The sequence below is a fragment of the Podarcis pityusensis genome, assembly GCF_964106645.2.
Source record: "Podarcis pityusensis genome assembly, chromosome: 11".
NCBI classification, from domain to species: Eukaryota; Metazoa; Chordata; class Lepidosauria; order Squamata; family Lacertidae; genus Podarcis; species Podarcis pityusensis.
Window position 1 is genome coordinate 47,083,834 of NC_138036.1, and position 24,444 is coordinate 47,108,277.

The 24,444-nt window shown below is 40.8% G+C and overlaps 1 protein-coding gene across 2 annotated transcripts in view; it reads left to right on the forward strand.

The window, feature by feature from the left end:
• Positions 1 to 24,084, forward strand: part of SNX24 (sorting nexin 24) — a 75,389-nt gene extending 51,305 nt beyond the window's left edge. For both annotated transcript variants that reach the window (XM_080973278.1, XM_080973279.1), the window contains 4 exons: positions 16,936 to 17,030; positions 17,735 to 17,767; positions 18,425 to 18,489; positions 23,282 to 24,084. In XM_080973278.1, the coding sequence (XP_080829404.1) occupies positions 16,936 to 17,030; positions 17,735 to 17,767; positions 18,425 to 18,489; positions 23,282 to 23,352 (264 nt within the window). In that variant the 3' untranslated portion in view covers positions 23,353 to 24,084. The remainder of the gene's footprint in view (positions 1 to 16,935; positions 17,031 to 17,734; positions 17,768 to 18,424; positions 18,490 to 23,281) is intronic.
• The last annotated feature ends 360 nt before the right edge of the window (positions 24,085 to 24,444 follow it).

The following is a 24,444-nucleotide window of genomic DNA, read 5'->3' on the forward strand; positions in this document are numbered from 1 at the left end:
CCAATATTGCTAGGTAGTATTGTCATTTGTTTTGTCTGCTGCTTTGGAAATCTAATCAAGGAGACAATAGTAGTGGGGGCGGGGAACACTTCTCCAAATTGTCCTTAATTGCTAGAACACAAAGTGAGCTAAACACTCTGGTGTTTCCAATTAAAGAATCTGTTTCAAGCAAGCACCATTAAATCTATCTTTCCCTGTCTGATAAATAAGCTATCAAAGACTGGAACAGATTAATTGAGAGCAATTAATTCAAGGCTTAGTAGAAAAGTCAGACAAAGCCAATGCTGTCAATGGCTACAAATTTGACATAAAATAAATTATTTCTTGGATTAGAAGCATTTTAGCCCTTGCCATCTCATTACCCTAGTCAGCAAAACACTCGAGAGACCTGGGTTCAATTTTCTGCTTCTCCAGTGTGTGCTTTGCATGAGCTTTGGGCAAACCTCTTTGTTGACCATCCTCAGTAATGGTCTTCAGTGGCAGTATTACAGCAGAGGTAGTTTGAGGATTTCAACGTTTATCTGCTTGATATGATAATATAGGACGGCCTTCCCCCACCTGGTGCCCTCCAGGTGTTTGGAACTACAGTTCTTATCATCCCTGACCATTGGCCATTGGCTGGCTGCACTTGATGGGAATTGTAGTTCAAAACCTCTGAAGGGCATCAGGTTAGGGGAGGTTGTCCTCCTTACCATACACATCAGAGGAGTTATTTAGATATGCTGACAAAAAATGGAAAATAATGTCTCGGACAAGAAATCACTAAAGGTTTTCTCACCCCCCTTTCTTTTTCAATATGCATAGGGAGCCACGCTGATTTTAGTATATTATATGTCAGAGGTGGGGAACTCATTGCACTCCAGATGTCTTTGTACTACAAACAGAGATACCAACTTGTATAAAAAAAAATTTGGGAGGAGGTAAGTTCCACCCTAAGGGACGCGGGTGGTGCTGTGGGTTAAACCACAGAGCCTAGGACTTGCCAATCAGAAGGTCGGCGGTTCGAATCCCCGTGACAGGGTGAGCTCCCGTTGCTCGGTCCCTGCTCCTGCCAACCTAGCAGTTCAAAAGCACGCCAAAGTGCAAGTAGATAAATAGGTACTGCTCTGGCGGGAAGGTAAACAGTGTTTCCGTGCGCTGCTCTGGTTCGCCAGAAGTGGCTTCGTCATGCTGGCCACATGACCCGGAAGCTGTACGCCGGCTCCCTCGGCCAATAAAGCGAGATGAGCACCGCAACCCCAGAGTCGGTCACGACTGGACCTAATGGTCAGGGGTCCCCCTTTACCTAAGCTCCACCCTACATAATCGATCACAAGATGCAGCGTGCGCACACCATTTAAATGGCAATGCTCATCAACTTTGGGTGCGGCCACCTCAAATATTTTATTGGGGGACCAAAGGGACCCCTCAGCCGCTAGGATTTGGCTCCTATGACTACAAATCCTATCATTCTTATTCTGGCTGATGGGGAGTTGTAGTCTAACAATATCTGGAGGAAGACTCTGAAGAAGTGTGCATGCACACAAAAGCTCATACCAATAACAAACTTAGTTGGTCTAAGGTGCTACTGGAAGGATTTTTTTTATTTTTTTTATTTTGTTTCAACATCTGGAAGGCTACAGGTTCTCCACGTCTGTTATATGTGGGCATTCAATGTAGCTCTAATATTTATTTTGGGTACCATATATATTATGGTGTGTTTTTATATGTGTGTTTAATTGGATGAAATTATAGACCATAGGTCCATGAATAAGTATTGGCCATAATAGCTAAATAAAGCATCCATGCTCATGATATTTACATAGCGTAAGCCGAGGCAAGTAACTGAGGGAGGTTGTCTCTTTTACATTCTGCTTGCGAGTGCCCAACCTGCAACATCTGACTGACTATTGCTGAAATCATATTGCTAGACTAAAAGAGCCCTTTGTGCAATTGATGAAGGTGAACTAACTTGGATATAGCAAGGCAGAAAAAAATACTAGATTGTTTCATCTCCTGTCCTGACTTTGAGATCAAATTCCATGCACATGATGCAACAGATAAGTGCCAACCAAAAGCATCTAACTAATCTGAGAATGAAGTCCAGAGCCATAAATCACGAATCAGTGATCTCACATTACTTTTCTAGTGTGAGTTGAGTAGCAGTGGCTTCACAGCTTTCTAAATAAGTGAAAAGCTTATTAAAATCTCAATATTGACACATTATGCTTCTACAGACGGCTTTTTATCGTGCCTGGGGTTAAACTGTTGGAATCTAGTGGTTACTCCTCATCCTATTTCAGCTCAAAGGCACAATGTGAAAACACCAACTGACTTTCCAACAAAGCTCTGTTCTGAAGCAATGAACTTGGACTCAGCCTGTGGGAAGCTGGACCACGTCTGAGGTAATCAACGCCAGTTAGAATGATGGAGTGTTACACATAGCCATGTACTATGGACAAAGTGTCCAATGATATAGCATGGCATTTGTAGCAAATAAATTAACAGAATACTTAACTTATATATTCCCAAAGTAACAAGTGAACTCTGAGCTGGAAAAAAAAGTGTTTACAATATTTTCTGGTAACAAATGACAACATAGCACAGTGAAGTACTACAAAGAAAAAGTATATTATTGCCTATTTTACATACACATTTCTTTGTGTTTTTAGAAGCATACATCACACAAATTAGCTAGTGAAGCATTCTGTTCAAGAAGTTCAACTCATAGACATAAAAATGCTTAAAATTAGACAACTCCAAAAACTAGTATCTGGGTTTTTTAAAAAACAGATCCCCCCTCCCGTTTGCCTTTATAAAACAGTAAGGCTAAGCTTACTTAAGTCTTTGCTTTGAACTGTATCTATTTGTCTGCTTTTCAACAAAATTTGTTGTGTTTCTGCTTACAACAGTAATAGTTATTATAGTGGCAATAGTTATTATCAACTGATTTTCAAGTATTCCCTTCTTGGGATATGGATAGGTCCTGTTCAATTTATGCCATGATACAGTAGCTCAGCTCAAATCATTGCAAGCCATGGTGAAGGAAGCTTAAATATGATTTATCATTCTGTCTGAATTAACAAACCATGGTTTTCAATTAGCTAGTTAATCAGAAACCATGGTTTGAACTGGCAATCCATGGTTTATGCTAACTATGGTTTGGCATAAGATGAGATGGGGCCATCCTCTGTGCCTCCAGAATCTGCTACACCAGAGTGAACTTATGAAGATAATGGAAAAAGGAATCAGACAAGCAGTTCTAAACCATTGTTTGCTGTTCCATGTTTGGAAACTCAAAACTCTGGTTTGGCAGAGGGATAGAGAAAGTGATGTCCTTCAGGTGCTGTTGGACTGAGCTCATTATCCCTGAATACTGCTCATGCTAGCAACCAGATGAATGCTACATTGAAGAACAATAAATCATAATTACTGAACAAAACTAGTATTGGCCTTCTAATTTCAACTGCAGTGAAATAGGAAGAGAAAGTGTCCAGATCATATGTATGCTTAGCATATACCAACCATGGAGCAAAAGCAAAAGACTGTACAATCTGTCTAGTTTTCAAATTTTAAACTGCTTTTTACCTGTAGGCAGAAAATATTCAGTATGCGAAGCTAGTTTTAATGTGAGAGGTTGACTCAATTAATCGTTAATTCCTCAATCAATTTTATGAAGCATATAAATACACAGTTTCCTTTCATTTATTTTGTTGAGCGCCCCCAGCAGCTATATAATGAAGACTGGAATGATGTCAGAATAAAGCTGCAAGTCTCTGTAATACGCAGTTGTCAGGCTTCTACCATTTGTCATCAGTGCAGAAAGGGTTAGTAAGTGTTGAATGTCTGCCTTGTGTTGGCCTTTTAAATTGCCAATTTCATTTTCCCTGCCTTTATTAAGAAATCCCACACACGTGAATTAGGGAGGGACAAGTGTCAGGGAACAGGCACTACAATGAAGTACCTTTGATTGAGCAAGGATTACATTGCTCAGTTCCTTCTATAAAAACGTGTCATGTTTGCCACCCAAATAAATGCCTAGAGCGCATAAAACATGGAGCCAAGTGACCCCTAGGAGAAAAATCAATTGCAATTCATATTTCATATGCCTATAATTGCTAGTGAAGGCAGAGCAGCAATTCTTTATGGCGAAGGCTTCTCCATTGTTAGATGTTTCCTGTTTGATGGCCGGGGTGGGGGTGGCGGTGGGGGAGTTTTCTGTGTCTGGTGTTTGAAGTGTTCATTCCTTTCACATGGACTGAATTACTCCAATCTGTAACAACAGAAGTCAAGCTTTCTTATTATTGCTCACTGTTCGGTGTTTGAGCTGGAACACTGAACTGTAGACAAAAATACTTCATGAACAGCTATTCTGTTGGAGATGCCTGGAGCTTTCACAAGCAAGCCAACAAAAAAAAGAGAGACGCAGGTTCTATAATCTGTGAAGTTATCAATTTCCTAGCATTTAAACCCTCAAACTGAGTCTTGTTTCTGAGATTCTTTTCCTCGAGCAGGCAAAGAATCCTGTTTCTTTAAAAGCAGAATTTTGAAAGTGTCCTCCTTATTTCTTTTTTCCTCCCTCCTTCCTTATTTCAGTCTGATTTTCTTTTTACAAGGCTGCTGTAGGATTCTTATCCCACTGTGGACTGAGATGTCATATGGATAGAGAAAATGCCGCTCACTTTATGGATTACTGTTAGGTCAACAAAACTTTGGCAGCATTGATTAACTTGACAGTGAGTACAGCAGTACATTTATCACTTATGGCTGTGCTGTAGAAAATCTAATAAGAGGCAAACAATTCCCTTTAGAGTAGTAACAGGTTCACTGTGGCTAACGGTGCATGCACTGGAAATTTCTGCCTTTAAATTATACTCTTGCTGCTAGTTGGATCATTGACTCAAAGCTACTACTGCACTTCTCCATGACCATGTTCTATATTATTCATTTGATCAAAATCGTATGGTTAAACGGAAGCTTGCGCTTGAGTCTATTTAAAACGAGGTGGCCTGTAGTTAAAAAGCATTAGATTAAGGTTCATGTTTTATGCGATCAAATGAAAGCGGGCTGCTGCAATTTGTAAGGCATGAGTAGTTCCCAAATGACTACATTCATGTGGAAGTATTGCAACTGATTATTAACCAACATTTCCTATAAATACAGCAAAGATTTCAAGAAGTCTGTTTTCTAGTAAGCAGATTTCATTGGAAGACGAAGTGCACAAGCAGCACATTTATGGGTATAAATATTATATATTATTTTGGATTGAATTGGATTTTCAAGACCAAGTGCGCAAAAGCCTTGTTGAAGGCTTGTTTGAGGAGTTTAAAAAGTAGGGCAGTGTGCGCTGAGCCATAAAGAAAAAACAGTATGGTCAACTCTGTTCACCTTGATTTTATACAAGTTAATTTACCCTCCTAAGTGTGGTTTGTATTACTATCATAGAATTCAATCCCCCCCAAAAAAGAACCTACACAACTCCCATTAACTCCAATAGGATTTGTCTCTGAACATCCCTTGGACCTTTCATTGTTCTGCCTCATGTTACACATTCTCCTTTGTGAAGTTTGCTGTGACTAGACACGATGAACACAAATGCAAATGTTGATCAGTGCTAGCACTGCAAAAGCCCAAGTCCGACAAGCAATTTATGCTTATTCATGTTAATTAGCCATTTTAGATTGATACATAATTACTGGTAAAAGCACGAGGAGATTTTTATTTATTGTACTACATACTTGAATTGGTAACATTTCCCAATAGGCATATGTGCTGCAAGTCCAAATAAATATTGGAAATCTAGGAGCATGCATTATAAATTTATCATATATCTTCTAGTAGATGGTTTTTTGTTTCGTAATATAATCATGAATATAGTTGTTTCGTGATGTAAACTCACTTTACTGTAATTGAATGCCATTGAAATCAATGGGAACTTCTCCCCAAGCAAGCTTATTTAGGTTTCAGGTGCTCATGCTTAACTGAGTTTAGTTTAGCATAAGAACATAATGCTAGCTGGGTTGGGGTATGACAGGGGAAAAGGTTGCTTTGAAAACAAGTTCTAGCAACCCTAGCTTTACTTGAAGAAGCAGTTTTATTCCAAGACCTCTATCAAGCAGTGTAGTTTTCATTGTTGGACAAGAATAATTTTACTTGAATCAAGTGCCAGGAGGCCTAATGCAATAAGGCAGCTTGTGGTCTGACTCGAAGAGCACATTCTAAAGGAAAATCCCATCACAGCTTGATTTTTAGTAGAAAAACTGTATCTACCTGAAACTTTATTGTATTTAGGGAACTGTGCGGTTAGAACAGTGGGTCCTCATTATTAACCCCTCTGTTTAGCATAAATAAAAGCTTTGGTTTTCTAAACGAGCTTGTTTTTAGAAACAGCAAGAGGCACTTCCTTAAATTTGTGGATTTGTATAAAAGCCAAGGGCTCCCTCCACTCGCCTTCTTAAGAGTGGAGACCTGAATATTGATTAGCTATCACACTGGCATCAGAACTACTCTTAGGATTCAATTTTTTTGTTGTTTTGCATATTTTATTGATCAAAAGTGGTAAATGAGCATCAAGCGTGCAAGAAGACGATGAATTGTTTACTTGCATAAAATAACCTTTCAATAAGGGAAGATGCATTGCTCACACTTTTGGTGCTGTTCTGCTGCCCGAAGCAGATGGCATTCAGCTGCTATTGATTTGCTCCTATAGTTACAGAGCAGCACGTAACTAGGCATGCTCATTGCTGGTGGGTTTTGGTGTGGTGTTGATTCCCACCCGCCACCCCCCTTCTTTGCATGTGTGCAAAAGGGAAGAAAACTGCACTCATTTTACAAAAGGAAATAATACATTGTAGCCTAATATACTGATGGGAGCAGGGGGAAGTGGAGTAAATATACAAAAGAAGGGGATGTCAAATCCCATGCCTAAGCTTCTTGTTTTACTTAGCTTCATGATAGGGCTGGCTCTGGTGGCGATTCCCCAAAACCATTTCCAGGGCTAGTAATTACACCCTACATGAATGAGGGGGGAAAGGTATTTCTTGAGAATAGTGTTCAGAATTCCAGACTGTCCAATCTGACTTACTTTGTTGGGACTTACCTTCTCCAAACTCTCCTAGAAAGGGCTAGTGCAGTTCAACATACAGTGGTACCTCGGGTTAAGAACTTAATTTGTTCTGGAGGTCCGTTCTTAACCTGAAACTGTTCTTAACCTGAGGTACCACTTTAGCTAATGGGGCCTCCTGCTGCCGCCGTGCCACCAGAACACGATTTCTGTTCTCACCCTGAAGCAAAGTTCTTAACCCGAGGTACTGTTTCTGGGTTAGCAGAGTTTGTAACCTGAAGCGTCTGTAACCCGAGGTACCAATGTACATGCTAAAACTGCTACTGCCTGACAGAGATCCCCTTCCTGCATCTTAAAATTATTATTAATAATAATAATAATAATAGTAATAGTAATAGTAATAAAGTTATACCTCGCCCATCTGACTAGATTTCCCCAGCCACTCTGGGCGGCTCCCAACTGAATTTTAAAAACACAGTATTGTACAGCATTAAACATTAAAAACTTCCCTAAACAGGGCTGCCTTCAGGTGTCTTCTAAAAGTAAGATAGTTTTTTATTTCCTTGACATCTGATGGGAAGGCATTCCACGGGGTAGGCGCCACCACCGAGAAGGCCCTCTGTCTGGTTCCCTGCAACCTCACTTCTCGCAGTGAGGGAACCACAAGAAGGCCCTCAGCACTGGACCTCAGTGTCCGGGCTGAATGATGGGGGTGGAGACCCTCCTTCAGGTAAACAGGACCGAGGCCGTTTAGAGCCAATCCCAAATCAGAATCAGACTATTTCATATGGTCGGCACCATAAAAAGAATTCTACTGTGCTCAACTGGAATTCTGCACATCAGTTCTGAAACTGTGAACTATCTTATCATTGAAGACAAAGTAAAGGACTATAGTGGTTTTATCAGTAATGAAATGACATTCCATGCATTTAAGACAGAGGGAACTCCATTGAGGGTAGGTTGGAATATCCTAAATTTTGATGAATCAGCTTCTCCAGCAGCAAATCACATATCTCCTGTAAGTCAACCCTGCGATCGCTAGAGGTTATTGCAGAAACAATGAAAAGATCTCTCCAAATAGCTGTGGAGTGCTGGCAAAACTACATCAATGTGACATTAATTTGACCCTTGCAAAATGTACAATATAAGCAGATGGAAGTTCTATGTTAGACGAACATCAGAATGCTTGGTGTATTTCACTTCTTGACGTAATACAAGACATTGGGAAAGTTTGTTGAGGACTCTGGAGGCAGAAGTGGGGGTGCTTGCAAAGGATGGCTGAAGAGCTTCATAGCACGTAACCACTACAGGAGATGTTAAAGGGTACACATTCTCCTAGCTGAAGCTGTGATAATTTTACACTTCAAAAAATTCTGAGCCAGTTGTGACATCCCTTCTAAAATAGTCGAGGAGCTTCATTTTCTCTGTGACATGCCCTTGACCTTCAGCATTGAAGATTTGACTTATGAAATTAGAAGTTAGTGCATATGTGGAATTTTCAGGGGAAATTGAATCAGGTGAGAGCATGAGGAAATGGCACGATACAGGTATTCCTGCCAAATGCACAATGGCAACCACAAGTTGTTTGCTTTGGTTGGATGTCCAGGTTTCTTCAGTCAGCAGAATTATGCATATCCAACTGCAAGACAACATGTCGAAAAGGGAGGGGACTCATCCTGAAATTTAAAATGACTTCAGACAAGAGGTTCTGTACATAGGTGGACCGTGAAAGCTATCTGACAACTATCTGACTTTTAGAAGACATCTGAAGGCAGCCCTGTTTGGGGAAGTTTTTAATGTTTGATGTTTTATTGTATTTTTAATATTTTGTTGGAAGCCTCCCAGAGTAGCTGTGGAAACCCAGCCAGATGGGCAAGGTTTAAATAAGTTGTTGTTGTTGTTGTTTTATAAGATCTGCCTTTTGACACTTAACATAAATAAATATTTATGGGATTTCTAACCCACCCTTGTGCAACTGGTCCCAAGGTGGGAATACAGGAAAAAGTCTATAAAACAATATATATCAATTGAAATTTCATAAAAGATCCTATGTGGCTTGCTACAGTTCTTGCTCCCTTGGCATAAGTGAAAAGGAGTATCTTCACAAACCAAAGAAAAGTAATTTGAAAGCAGAACACTTGAAAGCAGACTTACAGTCAGGAACCATCTAATATAGACTGCACACTGGTTGATTAAATTTTCCTTCTCCATACTCTAGATGAGTTTCTCTAGCGTGTGTGTATAATTCCTTATGTATTTTGTTATGTGAATCAGTGTCATGGAGCTGACAGGCAGATTAGGTTATTCACAGGTCCGGGAAAGAGAGAGACGCAAGGCTAACTTGCAGTTGGTTTCTTTATTAAGGAAAGAAAAAAATACAAGGAGGCGCATAAAGGCAAACTCATCTAATGAAGCAGTTGTTTGAACTGGCGTGCAGCCCCTCATGCGCTCTCTAGCCTTCTGAGTCAGGGCTCCTCCCTCTGTCATCATCGTCTGCTATGGTGAGCCCCAGGGGCCTCCCTCCGTGCCTGCCTGGCTTGGTGATCAGCATCATGTAACATTTGTCATGTTCTAGAAGTAAATGGGACCAGAGAGCCGTCTGCAGAGAAGCTGTCAGAGTGAATCTGTGGGAGAGCTGTGGGGTCTGGCTCCCCTCTGTCATCTCTGTCAGCGCCTGCATCCAAACTGGTAATCTCATCACCCTGCCCTGTGCTGGGCCACCTGCCTGCTTCTGCCTCTTCGTGATCCCTCAAGCTCCCTGCTTCTAGTACCTCTCAGCTTGTCCCCTCCTATGAGGTGTGGCTGGTGTCCCACTACCAGGCTTCAGGATCTAAGTCATCTTCTTCTCTGCCTTCCCAGGGAGGCTCTTGGGTGGGTTGCTTCCACCACTCTTTCTCATCCAGCCAGTCCCTAACAATCATTTGATATGGTTTTATTGCACTTGTGTGTGTAAACAGCTTCAGGATCTTTGGATAGTAAAGTGGTCTATAAATGGAAATAATGAATAAAGTCTCGTTGCAGTTTCTTTGCACAACCATTGGATGCAACCCATTGTGTTAGGAGCTGGACTCATGCTAACTTCTGTAAGATGTGAAATATGATTTGTGTATTGGCTGGTCATAGCAGAAACGCAGCACATGACCTTTCTCTTACAAGCTTTCTCCTATCCAAGCCACTGAACAGGTTCAAGAGAAGAAGACACAGAGAAACATGCACATCCTAATTCAACTTTTCAGCTTCACTCCGCATGGTTTTCCATGTGCCGTTCAGTTTGACCATTGGCATTTAAATGTAGTAGTTTGATATCAGTTATATTCGTTTTTTGGCTGGGGAGCATTTCATTAACCTATGGGCATTCTGGCTCACTTCCTAAATTGTGACCTATGCAGGTATGAATGTGACTACTGTTGACTCCTAACAGCATCCTTTAATGCTGTTTTTTGAACACATACTTTGCATTACTGTGACAATGTTGTAGAGGGGAAATAAGATACAAATTAGGAAGACAGGTTTTCTATTCCTTTTTTAAAAAAAGACAACCAAAACATTGGAACCTACTTGGGAACCTTCTTAGTTTCCCCCCGTCCCCCACCAGTATATAATGTTCTTTTCCCAACTTTTTATCATTGTTAGTGCTCTTTAAGCGACTGTTGGAGACAAGGCAAACAGAGGAATATATACTACAAAGTGTTCTATAAAGACCGTGGGTTTAAGTCCCAGTGGAGGCAGACGCTCCAGTCTACTTACTGTAGCTAGGATTTATTGATTTTTATTTTTTTTCCTTCCCCCATTTTTAGCTGCACCACTGAATTGGATATTGCAAAGCATCTCTCCCTGTGAAGAGAGGAAAAACTGTCATGAACTTTTTCACCCTAACAATAGGGCATTTCAGACTGAAATCTCGCACAAAGGATTTAAACCTACAGGAACACAGCCTACCACATACCATGCTGAGTCTTCTGGCCAGAAGATAGTTGTGGTCTTGAAGAACTAGGTTGGATGATTGGTGGCTTGCGGGGTGGGGAGTGTCCTGAATTTTTAGAGCTGTTTTGTGTATTAAAAGGGGGGGGGGAATCAATCTTTGAAAACAATGCAGTCCTCCAGTGCGCTCTCGGAAGGTTAGCGAAATGGTCTTGTCCAAGTTTCTAGCAAGCTGTTCAGTTACTGTTATAATTGGCTGATGAGTAGGTCTGGACCTAACTAGAATGCCAGGGTTCGATTTCAAAGTGTCCTCTGTGAAGATGTGTCACCATTTATGCTGGCTTTAGTGACAAATTTTTTAAAAAGGAAACTCATGGGAAATCATTATGCTGTTTATATGTCTCCCATCCTGGAAAGCATTATCCTGTGATATTTTAGCACTGTTTTCTACTGCGTGATGGCATCTACCTAAGGTTAAGGCAGAACAAGTCCCTGTGCAATTTTGTGACTATATTTTACTTACCAGAGGAGAAAAGATAACTGACAATTAAGAATTGGGGATGTCACTGAGAGAACATGAGCAACTAGCCAATAACATCCTCTGGGATAATGCTTTTTTTACGAGGCTGAGAAGGTAGAAGAACAGGGGTTTTAGGGGTTTTGTTACATAATATACAAAAAAACCCCCCACTTTTGGTAAACATTTCTAGAACAGAACTTCTTAAATAGCCTTCAAAATGGTTAGTGAAAAGTGGCAATGATTAATACACTCTTGATTAAATTTTCAGCTCAACTACAATTTGATCTCCTAGGATCACTTTATACCTGTACCCCCAGGTAATGTAAGAAATGTTTCTATGGCACAAAACTTTATCTGGATTATTTTACCCCTTTACTCCAGCTACAGAAAGTGGAATTTAGATGTTATTTTGGAGATATAATTTCAGACACTGCATACGGCAGGAAAAGCAGTTCAGAACATCAGGTGGGCAGGGCTCGTTGCAGTAGTTTCCACACTAGTGTGCCAAAAATAAGCCATCATGTTGGATAAATCTGCCACACTAAGCTTATCAGAGTGGCGAAGCCCATGCAGCATGGACTTCCCCTCCCCTCTCTTCAACTAAACAGACGCATCATTCTTTGGAATGGAATAAGAATGCACCAGATTTCCTTGCCAAACCCTGGCAGAAAGCACAGTCCATATTTGGGTCCATACTGGGCAGAGGGCAGGGTGAAAATGCAAGAAGTCTCTTTCTAAAGCATCCTAAATTATTATTTGTCCCTGGTTTAAGATTCTGGTTAACCAAATGACATTATGTCAGATTTCTCCATTTGGAATTTATGGGAAAATCTCATTCAAACAAATGGGATTGGAGGATGGGGAGGAGGGCAAGGAATACGTGGGCTCAGCACCCATTTCTGGCTTGCTAAAGCATAGCTGTGCAAGCCAGGACTGTTATGTATGGGTCAGCTCAATGTATTCCACAGTCGCAAGGAGGTTTTAAGCAAAACAACTGTGTCCCAAGTATCAACAGCTTGGGAAAAACTAGGTCTCCCATATTACAGGTGGCATACAGATTATGAGTGAAATATCCGTAGAATGAGTTAACCAATTTCTCTTGCTCATAATCCCTCTAGGTCCATGCCAATTGCATTAAACTGCCATGAATAGACATAATTTAATTCCATACCAAACTGTGAGTTGTACACATATAACTTAGATAGACCTTTAATGAAAAATCTTGGGTGCAAATGTGCAAAAGTATGTTCTTTGAAACTTGGAGCAGCAATTAACGTTTTTAGACAGTTGGCATGTTCCTGCTTGAGCCACCATCTGATATGGGGTGGGGGGGGGTTTGACTGCTTGCTGTCATGTGACTAAAACTGGCTGTGAGCTGATGGTATGTGGATGGAACACCCTGAAACATTCCCAGCCTTCTCAGACTCTCTCAGGAAATGACAGAGACATTTACATTTGATTTATCTTCATAGAGAGCTAATGGCTGTGTTCAGACATAACACAAAACTATGGATTAACCTTACATAAGCAAGCACTGTGTTTGTGAGCTCACTCCCCTCCTTTTTCAGCAGAGCTGTAAGAAAATCAACGATGTTTGTTTCCCTTTCCACTGGACTGGCCCTATCATGAGCCCTGTGGTTCAGGTGGCAGGTAGGGAGGGGTGATAGGTTGTGCTCCATCTTTCCATTTGCCACCTGCAGTGTTGGCCACTGCCCCTGTTCACTGCTGCCATTCCTTCCTGCTTGACCACTGCCGCTACTTCTTCCTTCAGGGCTGCCTTCAGATGTCTTCTAAAAGTCAGATAGTTGTTTATTTCCTGGACATCTGATGGGAGGGCATTCCACAGGGCAGGTGCCACTACCGAGAAGGCCCTCTGCCTGGTTCCCTGTAACTTCACTTCTCGCAGCGAGGGAACCGCCAGAAGGCCCTCAGAGCTGGACCTCAGTGTCCGGGCTGAATGATGGGGGTGGAGATGCTCTTTCAGGTATAAACTATTCCCTTACAACTAGTGGTGGGAGAGGGAGGAGGAAGAGGGTAGGAAGAGAGGCTGAGCTCATCTCAAGTTTTGCAACATCTTGCACCAGCCATGGTTTTCAACTGCAATGGTACCTCGGGTTACATACGCTTCAGGTTACAGACTCTGCTAACCCAGAAATAGTACCTCGGGTTAAGAACTTTGCTTCAGGATGAGAACAGAAATCATGCTCCAGAGGCGCGGCGGCAGCAGGAGGCCCCATTAGCTAAAGTGGTGCTTCAGGTTAAGAACAGTTTCAGGTTAAGAATGGACCTCCGGAACAAATTAAGTACTTAACCCGTGGTACCACTGTAATCTCTGATTTCAGCTAATTAACCTCTGGCTTCAGACTGGCTCCCCCTCCTAAACCATAGTTAAGATGAACTTTTGTCCAAAGTCTATAGAAAGCAAAAGGATCAACTTTGTATCCCACATGGGTTCCAGCAGACTTAAACAGCATACAGCAGTTTTCCCAACCTGGTGCCTTGTGAATGTTTTGAGCTACAACTCCCATCATCCCTGGCCACACTGACAGTCTAAAACATCTGCAGCACAACTGGCTTGAAATGCTGCTGTAGACCGTTAAAGTATACTGTAGGCTGAGTCTAAACTAGACTAAGCTTTATTTGCCTGCCTTAAAAATTGGATTTTGTTGCCTGCAAAGCTTTCTCGATACTTTCTCTCGGTATCTAGATCAGTGACTATTAGCAGTTTCTTTTCTTTGTGATAACGTGTATTGTTATGCAGTTCACATACCCTTTGACTTGCATCTCCCTTCACCTCTCCTCCCATGCTGAGCAAGATGAATTTTGTAGCAGCAGAGTGCTGATTTTACAAAATGCAAATGAAAGACACATTTAATGCAGAATTCTCATTTAAAGATGAACTGGAAGGCTTTTCACCTGCCAGAATTCCAAGGTTTATGTCTTATCTGTAAAAAAAACCCTGATGTAACCATGGAGATCTACTTTAGTGTTGTCTGCCTCCTTCACAGTGGTTGGCTGCTGACAGACTTCCATGTGGCTAAAAGCCCCAGATTGTCCCCATAGTGGCGGTTCGATTTTATGACATGTGTCATAATAATAATAATAATAATAATAATAATAATAATAATAATTTATTATTTGTACCCCGCCCATCTGGCTGGGTTTCCCCAGCCACTCTGGGCGGCTTCCACAAATACCAAAAATACACTGATATGTCATACATTAAAAACTTCCCTGAACAGGGCTGCCTTAAGATGTCTTCTGAATGTCAGATAGTTGTTTATCTCTTTGACATCTGATGGGAGGGCGTTCCACAGGGCGGGCGCCACTACTGAGAAGGCCCTCTGCCTGGTTCCCTGCAGCTTTGCTTCTCGCAATGAGGGAACCGCCAGAAGGCCCTCGGTGCTGGACCTCAGCGTCCGGGCAGAACGATGGGGGTGGAGACGCTGCTTCAGGTATACTGGGCCGAGGCCATTTAGGGCTTTAAAGGTCAGCACCAACACTTTGAATTGCGCTCGGAAACGTACTGGGAGCCAATGTAGGTCTTTCATGACCGGTGTTATGTGGTCTCAGCGGCTGCCCCCAGTCACCAGTCTAGCTGCCACATTCTGGATTAGTTGTAGTTTCCGGGTCACCTTCAAAGGTAGCCCCACGTAGAGCGCGTTGTAGTGGTCCAAGTGGGACTACTTTAGTGACCAGTTGGCAGTCAAGTGGTAAACCATTGTAGAGTTCCTGAAGAATGCTCATCTATAGCTTCCATCTCCTTCGCTTCCCACCATCTTGATGTAATAACTGCTCACATGCTCGATATTATCTGTTCCTTCTGGAATAGTAGAAATATCCTGGGTTTAAAGGAGATGGCTGAGGTCATAAATCAAACTACAGTAGTGTGGATTTTAGCTTGGATATACCTTTCTCCTCTTCCCTTGCGGCACACTGTGAACTAAATAATGCCAGGAGAAATTAGCAAACGTTAGAGGCTCATTTGCTGTGGGATTGGAACAAATGATCTTATGGCCCTTCTGCGTTCTTATTATGCACTATTCTGTGAGCAGTCGCATTAAGTATATTAGACAATACTGGCTTCTGCCTTTGTCAGCCAAGATCAATGTGAGGCATTTTTTAATATGAAAACTTTTTTTAAAAATCTGGTTTCCTTTTCATTACCTTGGATAAATGGGATTAACTGGGGTTTTTTATTTATTTAAGGTTTCAAGGATCGGGTCTTTTCTCCTGTGGAAATATGCTTTTCATTATGTAGGCATTTGTGTGTAATCTTATCTAGAAAACACAAGAAACTCATCCTCTAGGGTGATGGATGTTTTAAAGCATTTATGGTGGTGGTGGTGGCAGTAGGAGTATTATACTATCTTTCTTCCAACAAGCTATTGGAGATTTTCCATTTTATCTCCATAACCCTAAAAGGGATCATTGTGTGCTTCCTCACCAAGCAGGATTTGAACTCAGGTCTATCTGATCAAAATCTAGCCCTCAATCCACTACAATTTATTTCTTCCTTCTCTTGGCTTGTCATAGGAGCCAGCTTCTAAGATAAATAAAATAAAATATTTGAGCGGGCCAGCCCCCTTCTCCTAAATTTATGGGCATTGGCATTCAAATGGTGTGCATGGACCACATCATGTGATCGATTAGACGGGGCTTACCTGCCCCCCCCCCATATTTTATTTACCGTATTTTTTGCACCATAACACTCACTTTTTTCCTCCTAGAAAGTAAGGGGAAATGTCTGTGCGTGTTATGGAGGAAATGCCTACGGGTGGCATGCCTACGGATTTTCCTCCTCTAAAAACTACGTGCGTGTTATGGTCGGGTGCGTGTTATAGAGCGAAAAATACGGTAAATTGGCACCCCGTGGTTTATTTCACGTTGGAAGAAAAGAGTAACTTCTGATTACATCATTAGGATTCCTGACTCTGAATTATGTATTGTTTTCATAGTAGGACTCTTTAATAGATGGGTACTCCAATAAAAGCTTCCTATTTTGTATTAAATCTATTGAAAATTAACAGTTTTCTAATAAATGATAGATCCCCCCCTTGAATGGTTGTTTGTGGTAAAAGATAAGCATTTTTCCTCCAGTACTTTTGAGTGTCACACACTCAGTGTCCCTCCGTTACAAAACTTTTGCCAGATCACGATCATTCTACCGATGAACCAGTGCATTGTAAGCTGATCTGTCAAGCCAAACACTTGCCTTAGCTTGTTAACATGCTCTAAATCTTTCATTAATGAAATCAGCTAGACCTCCAGACACTCAGAAGACTTCCTCGGCTCTGCTACCATGATGGATGAGATGCTAGAAATTGAGTGGCTGCAGCTCTTGGAGGTGTCATTTCAAAGGAGGAAGAAAACAATATTTATTTCTATGAAAGGAATAGAAAGATTCTATTTAACGTATGCATTATCTTGATCGGAATTTTCTTTGTTACAGAGTATTATTTTAGAAAATGAAGAGCTTCCCAAATTTTTCCTCGACTTCCTCAGCATCCGTCATTTTCCTTCTCTCCCCAAAGCAGAAAGCTGTGGGTAAGGCTTTTTCTTAGAAATCTCAAAATACAGCGTACAAGTCCCCACTGTAGAACTAGTTCTACACTCTGGTACAACTCCACTGTCTGAAAATAGTCACTGCTATTTTACAAAATGAGTTTCATGTTATGGTTGCACTTGCGTTTGATTTAAAAAAACAATTCAGCACTCCAGTGGCTGTTTCATAGATGAAGCATGGAAACAAGTGAAACTTGTATTTGTTTATTGTCTTGCCTGCGGCAGAGCATTTGACTTAATAGAAGAGACTAAGAAACTCTTAACATCAGAGTTTGGATTACCCCAAATTGCGTTTTGGGGTCTTCCCGAGTTCCTAATTATATGCTGTTTAAAATGGGACAACTGCACAAGCCACAGTGCATGATCTCTGCAGGAGGATGCAATGATGTAAAGAAAGAATTTTGGACAACCGGCTGCCAGGGAGCTTTATTGTTAAGATAGCATAAAAGACCATTAACATTATAATGATTCATTGAAATGAATGGGTTTGACCAACTTAGGTCCATTAATTTAAATGGTTCTACTCTGGGTATAACTTAGTTGCATGCAACCCGCTGACTAGGAAAAAAATTACCTTGTTATTACTGTTGCTTTTGTTTAATGAGGATCTTTTCTTAAGAATGTAACGCTTGGGGGTTTCAGGTATGTCCAGTGTAACCTATTTTGTACGTATTATAATATTTCAGCTCTTTTGAAGAAATAGAATCTGAAGAATCAAGGTAAGCTGTTGCCACTTCAGTTTCCAATTGAGAAATATATTGTTCATATTTTAAAATGTGAGATCAATAGAATAATTGAGCATGTTTTAAAAACCATATTTTAACACCCTTTAAAAAGCTTTTAAAAGATTTTAAAATCTTTAAAAAGATTTTCTGTTATCTGCTGTTTCTTGCATTAATAAAACTTTTAACTGGTCCAATGTGATTAAAAATAAAATTATGCAATCTTAAACTGACTGAATACTCAAAGGCAGTCTAGCAGGTAAAACAAATTAATGCTGCAGTGTTAAAAATAAAAAGTCATTGTGAGTTGTTGACATCTGCAGTATTCAACTCCTCACTTTAGAATTGGATCATTCCAGCATGTGTGTGTTTTAGGACAGGATTACTAGGTTTGATTGCTGGGGAGTAAGTCCCATTGAACTCTGTTTGATTTGCTTCTGAATAAATATGCTTAGTATTGAGTAAAATGTGACCTAATCTATAATGAGCTTTATTCCTTGAAGATGGTTTTTTGTTTCTTTTACAATAAAATTGGTTTATATAAGCAAACATTCTACCTAACCAGCTACATCAGCTCACTTTATCAAAGCTAGTTTGTAGTGCATTCAGTTTACTGTCCCTTGATGCTGACATTCCTGTTCTTGACCTTTCTAGCAAACTGTCCCACCAGCCTGTGCTGCTGTTCCTAAGGGATCCATATGTCTTGCCTGCAGCCAATGGTAATCAAAGCTGTCATCTGTTAACAGCTCTTTACTGATCTGACCCTACACCACACAAACCACGTTGTTATTAATACATGCTGAGCCCCAGTTCTAATAAATTTGCAATATATCAGGAGTTTTAAAGCTATTTAAAATCATAGCTGGGAACCAAGGCTTTTGTGAAAAGAGAAACAACACCCTTAGCAACTGAAAAGGAGAGGATTTACCGTATTTTTCGCTCTATAACATGCACCAGACCATAACACGCACGTAGTTTTTAGAGGAGGAAAACAAGAAAAAAAATACTCTAAACGAAATAGTGGATATATGATTTTTGTGGTTCATGCTGTGGCCGCAGACATGTGATCTGACAGTGAGTTTGGAGTAGCCCAATGCAAAAATCCTGAGGATCCATGTGGATCCATGCTTTGTAACCACGGAGGACGGAAGGAAGGGGAACCATGGATCCTCTGCTCACGACTGCAGCAGATCCCCCCCGCCACCCACAGGCATTCGCTCCATAACACGCACAGACATTTCCCCTTACTTTCTAGGAGGAAAAAAGTGAGTGTTATGGTGCAAAAAAATACGGTAATTTTTAAAATGCTAACATCTTAATCCTAGGTTATATCTATCCTGCATCAATTTTGAAGTATAATGTGGTGTTGTTTGTTGTTTAGTCGTGTCCGACTCTTCGTGACCCCATGGACCAGAGCACGCCAGGCACTCCTGTGTTCTAATGTGTTAGGCAATGTTTAATACATGATAATATTTCAGTAGGTATCATGCCAAGAATTAGCGTTCCCCAACCTGATACCTTCCAAATGTTTCAGAGTACAAGACCTTTGTAGTCCAAAACATCAGAAGGGAAGCCTTACTTAGTTCAAAGGATTCAAAGTGTAGCTGGACTGACAATTAAGTGTAGAGTCAAACTACGCATGATAGAAGAAGAAGAAAAGAAGAAGAAGTATATGCCACCCGTCTGACTGGGTTGCCCCAACCACTATGGGCGGCTTCCAACAAATTAAAACATTAAAAACTTTCTTATGCAGGGCTGCTTTCAGATGTCTTCTAAAAGTCAGATTGTTGTTTATTTCCTTGACATCTGATGAGAGGACGTTCCACAGGGCGGGTGCCACTACTGAGAAGGCCTTCTGCCTCGTTCCCCATAACCTCACTTCTCACAGTGAGAGAACCGCCAGAAGGCCCTCGGAGCTGGACCTCAGTGTCCAGGCAGAACGATGGGGGTGAAGACACTCCTTCAGATATGCAGGGCCAAAGCCGTTCAGGGCTTTAAAGGTCAGCGCCAACACTTTGAATTGTGCTCGAAATTGATGCAAGAGTTCTGTGACTGGAAATTCTGAAGTCTTTGAATTTAAAAAAATAAAAATTCGCATGCAGCGGAACCTGATCTGGATCACAGTATGATCTGGAAGAAGGGGATGTTTATTCTATAAGGATGTGAATTCTATTGCCACCCAGATATTATTGGACTACAGCTCCCATCATTCCTGGCCATTGACCTTGTTGGGGTTGAAGGGTGTTGGGCGTCAACATATGGAGGACCGTAGGTTCTCCACCTCTGCTTTAGGCTCACACTGATCCCTAGTCACTTCACTTCCAAAAGCTATTATTTGTGGGGGATTAAGCCCCTTGCAGTTCCTTCTCTGTGGCTAATAGCAGCTTTGGAGAACAGGGAATTGCAGACAGCTTGGGAATGGGCTGCAGCATGGGAATAAAGGTCTACCATGGGAGAGAGGGGAAGTCCAAGTCAGTCTCTCTTGCTTTTTGTAAAATAAAAAGATACCAACAGTTCCACTGTCTGAACTCCTGCATCTGATATCCTTATATCCTGACTGTATAGAATCAGCACAAACAACCCAAGAGCAATGAATATATGAGGCCAAAAAATATATAATTGCAATAGTTCTTCATTGGAAAATATTAGTGAGGCAGCATGTTGGTTGGATTATATCCTCTGACATTCTTAGCAACTTCTCGTCAGTATCGCATTGTGATGAAGCTAATTTGTGAGATTGTATGAAGTAGAACATAATTTTCCTTGGGAGAAATCAAGTACATCTATCCTGTGTTGGAAAAGGTCAGTGTCACCGTATGTCTAATTCTTCACAGAAGCAGCCTTTTGTAACTAATTGCTTCCAGTTTTGCTTCTCTATTTATACCCAGCCCAAATGTTTTGCTAACTCTTAAAATGGTTCAATCTATGTTACACTTCAGCTGTGATGGACAACTCTTGTGTTTTTGTTGCTAAGCCCAAGGGTGGTCCAATGGTCAATGCTACTAACATGGTCATGCAAATTACCTACCAGCTTGGTTAGCTGGGAGTCTGAATCCTCACCCACACACCCCAATCCCCATAGTCAATGAAAGCTGGGGTGTCCCTATATTCTTACTCCACAGCTCTTCAAATTAGCAATGTAGGCGTGCAGAGCACTGCTGCTGGGTACAGCCTCGGTACTCGTAAGCTTAAGCAGTTTTCTTTCTGTTTGATAAATATGTAAGAATGTTGCACATAGCCCCCACTAGATGGTTTGCAGTACCGTATCACAATCCTGGATTTGTAAAAAGTGAGGGTAGAGTAGAGGAGCAAAAGTGAAGGCACAACAGCAGTGCCCCTGACATGGGACTGAGAAGGGAAAGACACTGAGAGAGGAAAAGTGGTGGTTTAAAAAACGCCAATGTTTGATTAAAGCAGAGATGGAGGAAACTGAGAACATGACATTTATAGACTATGGCAGAGGTTTGAGAGAGGTGGGGGGAAGCCAGTGTTTAAAACAAGCTGTGAGTGCAGCGGGAATGGAGTTTGGAGGGCAGTTGTGTTAGTTTTTTGATGTTAGTTTCTGTTTTGTACCCATCTCTGCTGTTTCGCCTTAAAATTGGTGTGCTTTGTTTTAAGTGTTCCACCATACCACCTTTACTCAGATTTCTGCTCTTGTTTAGAACCACCACTTTCCTCTCAGTGTCTCTCCACCCCTGCTTTACTCAAACTTCTGTCATTTAAAACAGCCACTTTTTCCCTTTCAGCATCCCTCCCTTCTTGCTGTACTCAAGTTTCTATCTCTCCCATTCCTCAGCTGCTTCATGTGAGAGAGATAAAGGATTTGGAGCCCTCAAATATTCCAGAGTACCTTCACACAATGTATTTCACTCCTGGAACTATGTGCTGTCTGAAGTTCCAGATTCAATGTAGTAATTTAGAACAGATATTTTTTTAACAAGCAAACACCCATCTATATATGAACTTTACCTTCCCTAACTGAACAAGCTAACTGACAGTCTTGCTCTTAAGATTGTCGTCATCTTAAAGATACAATAACATATATCATTATGGGATGGATGTGTGCCCAAAGGGGGCTGCAGAATTAGGCAAGAGGGGGAAGGAATGGAAATGGGGGTAATCTGTGTGCTAAGGTTGAGAAAAGTAAGGAGGGGTATAGGAAAATGTGTGAAAGTGTAAGGGGGGGGGGTGGTCCCAAAAGGGAAGGCATAGGAGGCATGGAAATGGGAGTGAAGATGGAAGCAAGGACATGAAAGGTATAGGAGAGGATGGTGACTTCAAAACTGGGCAGAATGTGAAAAAAGGTGCTTAGTAGCTGCAGTGTGTGGGAGAAGGAAAATGCAGGAAGTTACCCAGAAAATGGTTTATGTGCAGCAGGAGGTTTGCACAAGAGGAGGAAGTATGGACATGGCAGTGAAGGTGAAAATGAATGCAAAGCAGGGCTGTCAAGTAGAAGAAAAGGCTTCAGAAAGAGTTTCAAAAGTGATCTTAGCAGTTTCATGGTGTGGGAATAAATTCTAAGGGGTTAATGTAGGGAGGAATGGCAGGGGAGCTGGCAAGCAGGGGGCAGCCCCTAGTTTTTCAGGTCAGACAAGTGTTTGTGAAATTCCAAGAGCTAATTTTAAAAACTGCTGAATAGTATTGTAATTTTATGTTGTGAACTGCCCTGAGATCTATAGATGAAGGGTAGTACACCACCACCACCACAAAAGTTTGGCTTATGTTGAACAGTTACAGCAGTCAAAATCCCTGAACAGTAATAATGGATCAGTGTTTGTTAAATAAATTACTTAAGTCTTACTATATTTAGTTTCTTCACAATGCTTTGTCTATGTCTGTTTAGAGTTAACGCGAAACTGGAGAAAATGCCATGGACTTGCAGAATAAATGTGCTTTAATCACATTTATGCATTTCTTCTCTTCTCTGCAAGTCTCCTCCCGTTAGCTTATCTTATGATGATGATTAGCATCCTTTGTTTTTAGGAATACTATTCCTTTGGAACTTATTGCAAGAATCTGTCCCTTTACGTTGACTAGATGCTTTAAGGATGCTTATGTGATGGCATCAGGCTCTTCCAGTCAACTTGGACTAAACAGTGCTGTAAACTACAATGGAAAAACTGCTGTGAAGTATTCCCAGTAGAAATCTTGGAATTCCTTCAAGTGTATTGAGATTTTGTTAGAAATTGAATTGCCAGTGTAATCCATCTTCCTTGTGAGAAAAGATTCAGATAAAGAGCTGGAGCCTAGCAGCATTAAGTATTAGAACATCCCTTTAAATCAATAAGCTACAAATCTGGCAGTGCATTCAGGCAATGCCCAGTGCTACACTAAAGTGGGTTTAGTGCTGAAACAGCATTACTAATAGCACAATTCTGAGCATGGATAAACATGGTGGTGATGCAATATCCTAAATTACACTGGGCCTTGCCTTGTTAAGTTCTACAAAAACATTTATATTGTATTGACATATGTAAGAAAGCAGTTTTTCTTCTTTCCTTTTTTTTCCAGATGACTTTCCAAACGTAGTTATTGAAGGTGTTCTCCGCGGATTGTTTTATCCTCATCTACAACCCAGGTAGAAAATGGGTTTGGATGGATAGTAACTGAAATAAACTCATCCTCTTCCTGGAACTGCACATTTTTAGTAAAACTCCTAAGACAACAGAATGTGGTCACAGTGGAGATGATATTTAATGATGGAACATTTCCCCTTTTAAAATTAATTTAGTGTATCACTAATATTGCTGCTTTTAAATTTATGAATGGAGAAAACGCTACTGTTGAATCTGTCTACCCAACTCCAAATGTTTTAAAAGCTGACATTCATAAGCTGAATTACACTAACAACTTTCATCATGTATTGATTTTTTAAAATAATAAATTACTACACTAAGCCTTTTGTCTCAGTGTAGTATCCACTGCTGGCAGTGGGTACACAGGGCAACTTATTACACAGGCAAGACCTGAAAAAAATGTTAAGAGAATTACTGCCTAAACTTGAAATGTAATCTAAGCTTATTATTAGTATTTCTGATGTGATTATATCATATCTATATTATCTTAAGTATTACTTAAATTTACTTCAGGACCCTGGCAACAAACCTTGTGCTTTCAGCCAATACACTCTGTTTGGTGAGCATAACTTTCCCATGTTAATTAACTTGTACCATTATGTAGCAGGAAGCAGACAGAACATGATGGGTAAAAATAATCAGCTAATAAATATTCAGAGGTCAATTGTCTAAGTGAACCATATGCTTATTTTTCACAAGATGTCAGAACCCAAAATAAAACATTGGCATTACATTGCATACGTTAGCGTTTGATGTGCATCTATTTCCGGTCTAATTCTAGTGTTCGTTAATAGCAACCTACTCAGTTGAATTCTTTTGTCAATGCTTGCTGCTCTATTAGTCCGGTGGTTGTGTTAAGAATTATGAAGGAATCACAGCTTGTGGTCAATTTCTAAACAGGACAGCTTCAAGCTATGGATTATGCCCCAGACTGTATACCAAACCAGGATTTAAACTATTATATCTGATTCATAACTAATACTAAGCCACATGTCTTTGAAAGTGAAAGTAACCCTGCATCAGAAGTCCCAATGCTCTGCAGAGCAAGGGGCGCACCACACAAGCCCAGCATTTTTCTCAAACCCCTTCTACTTCATC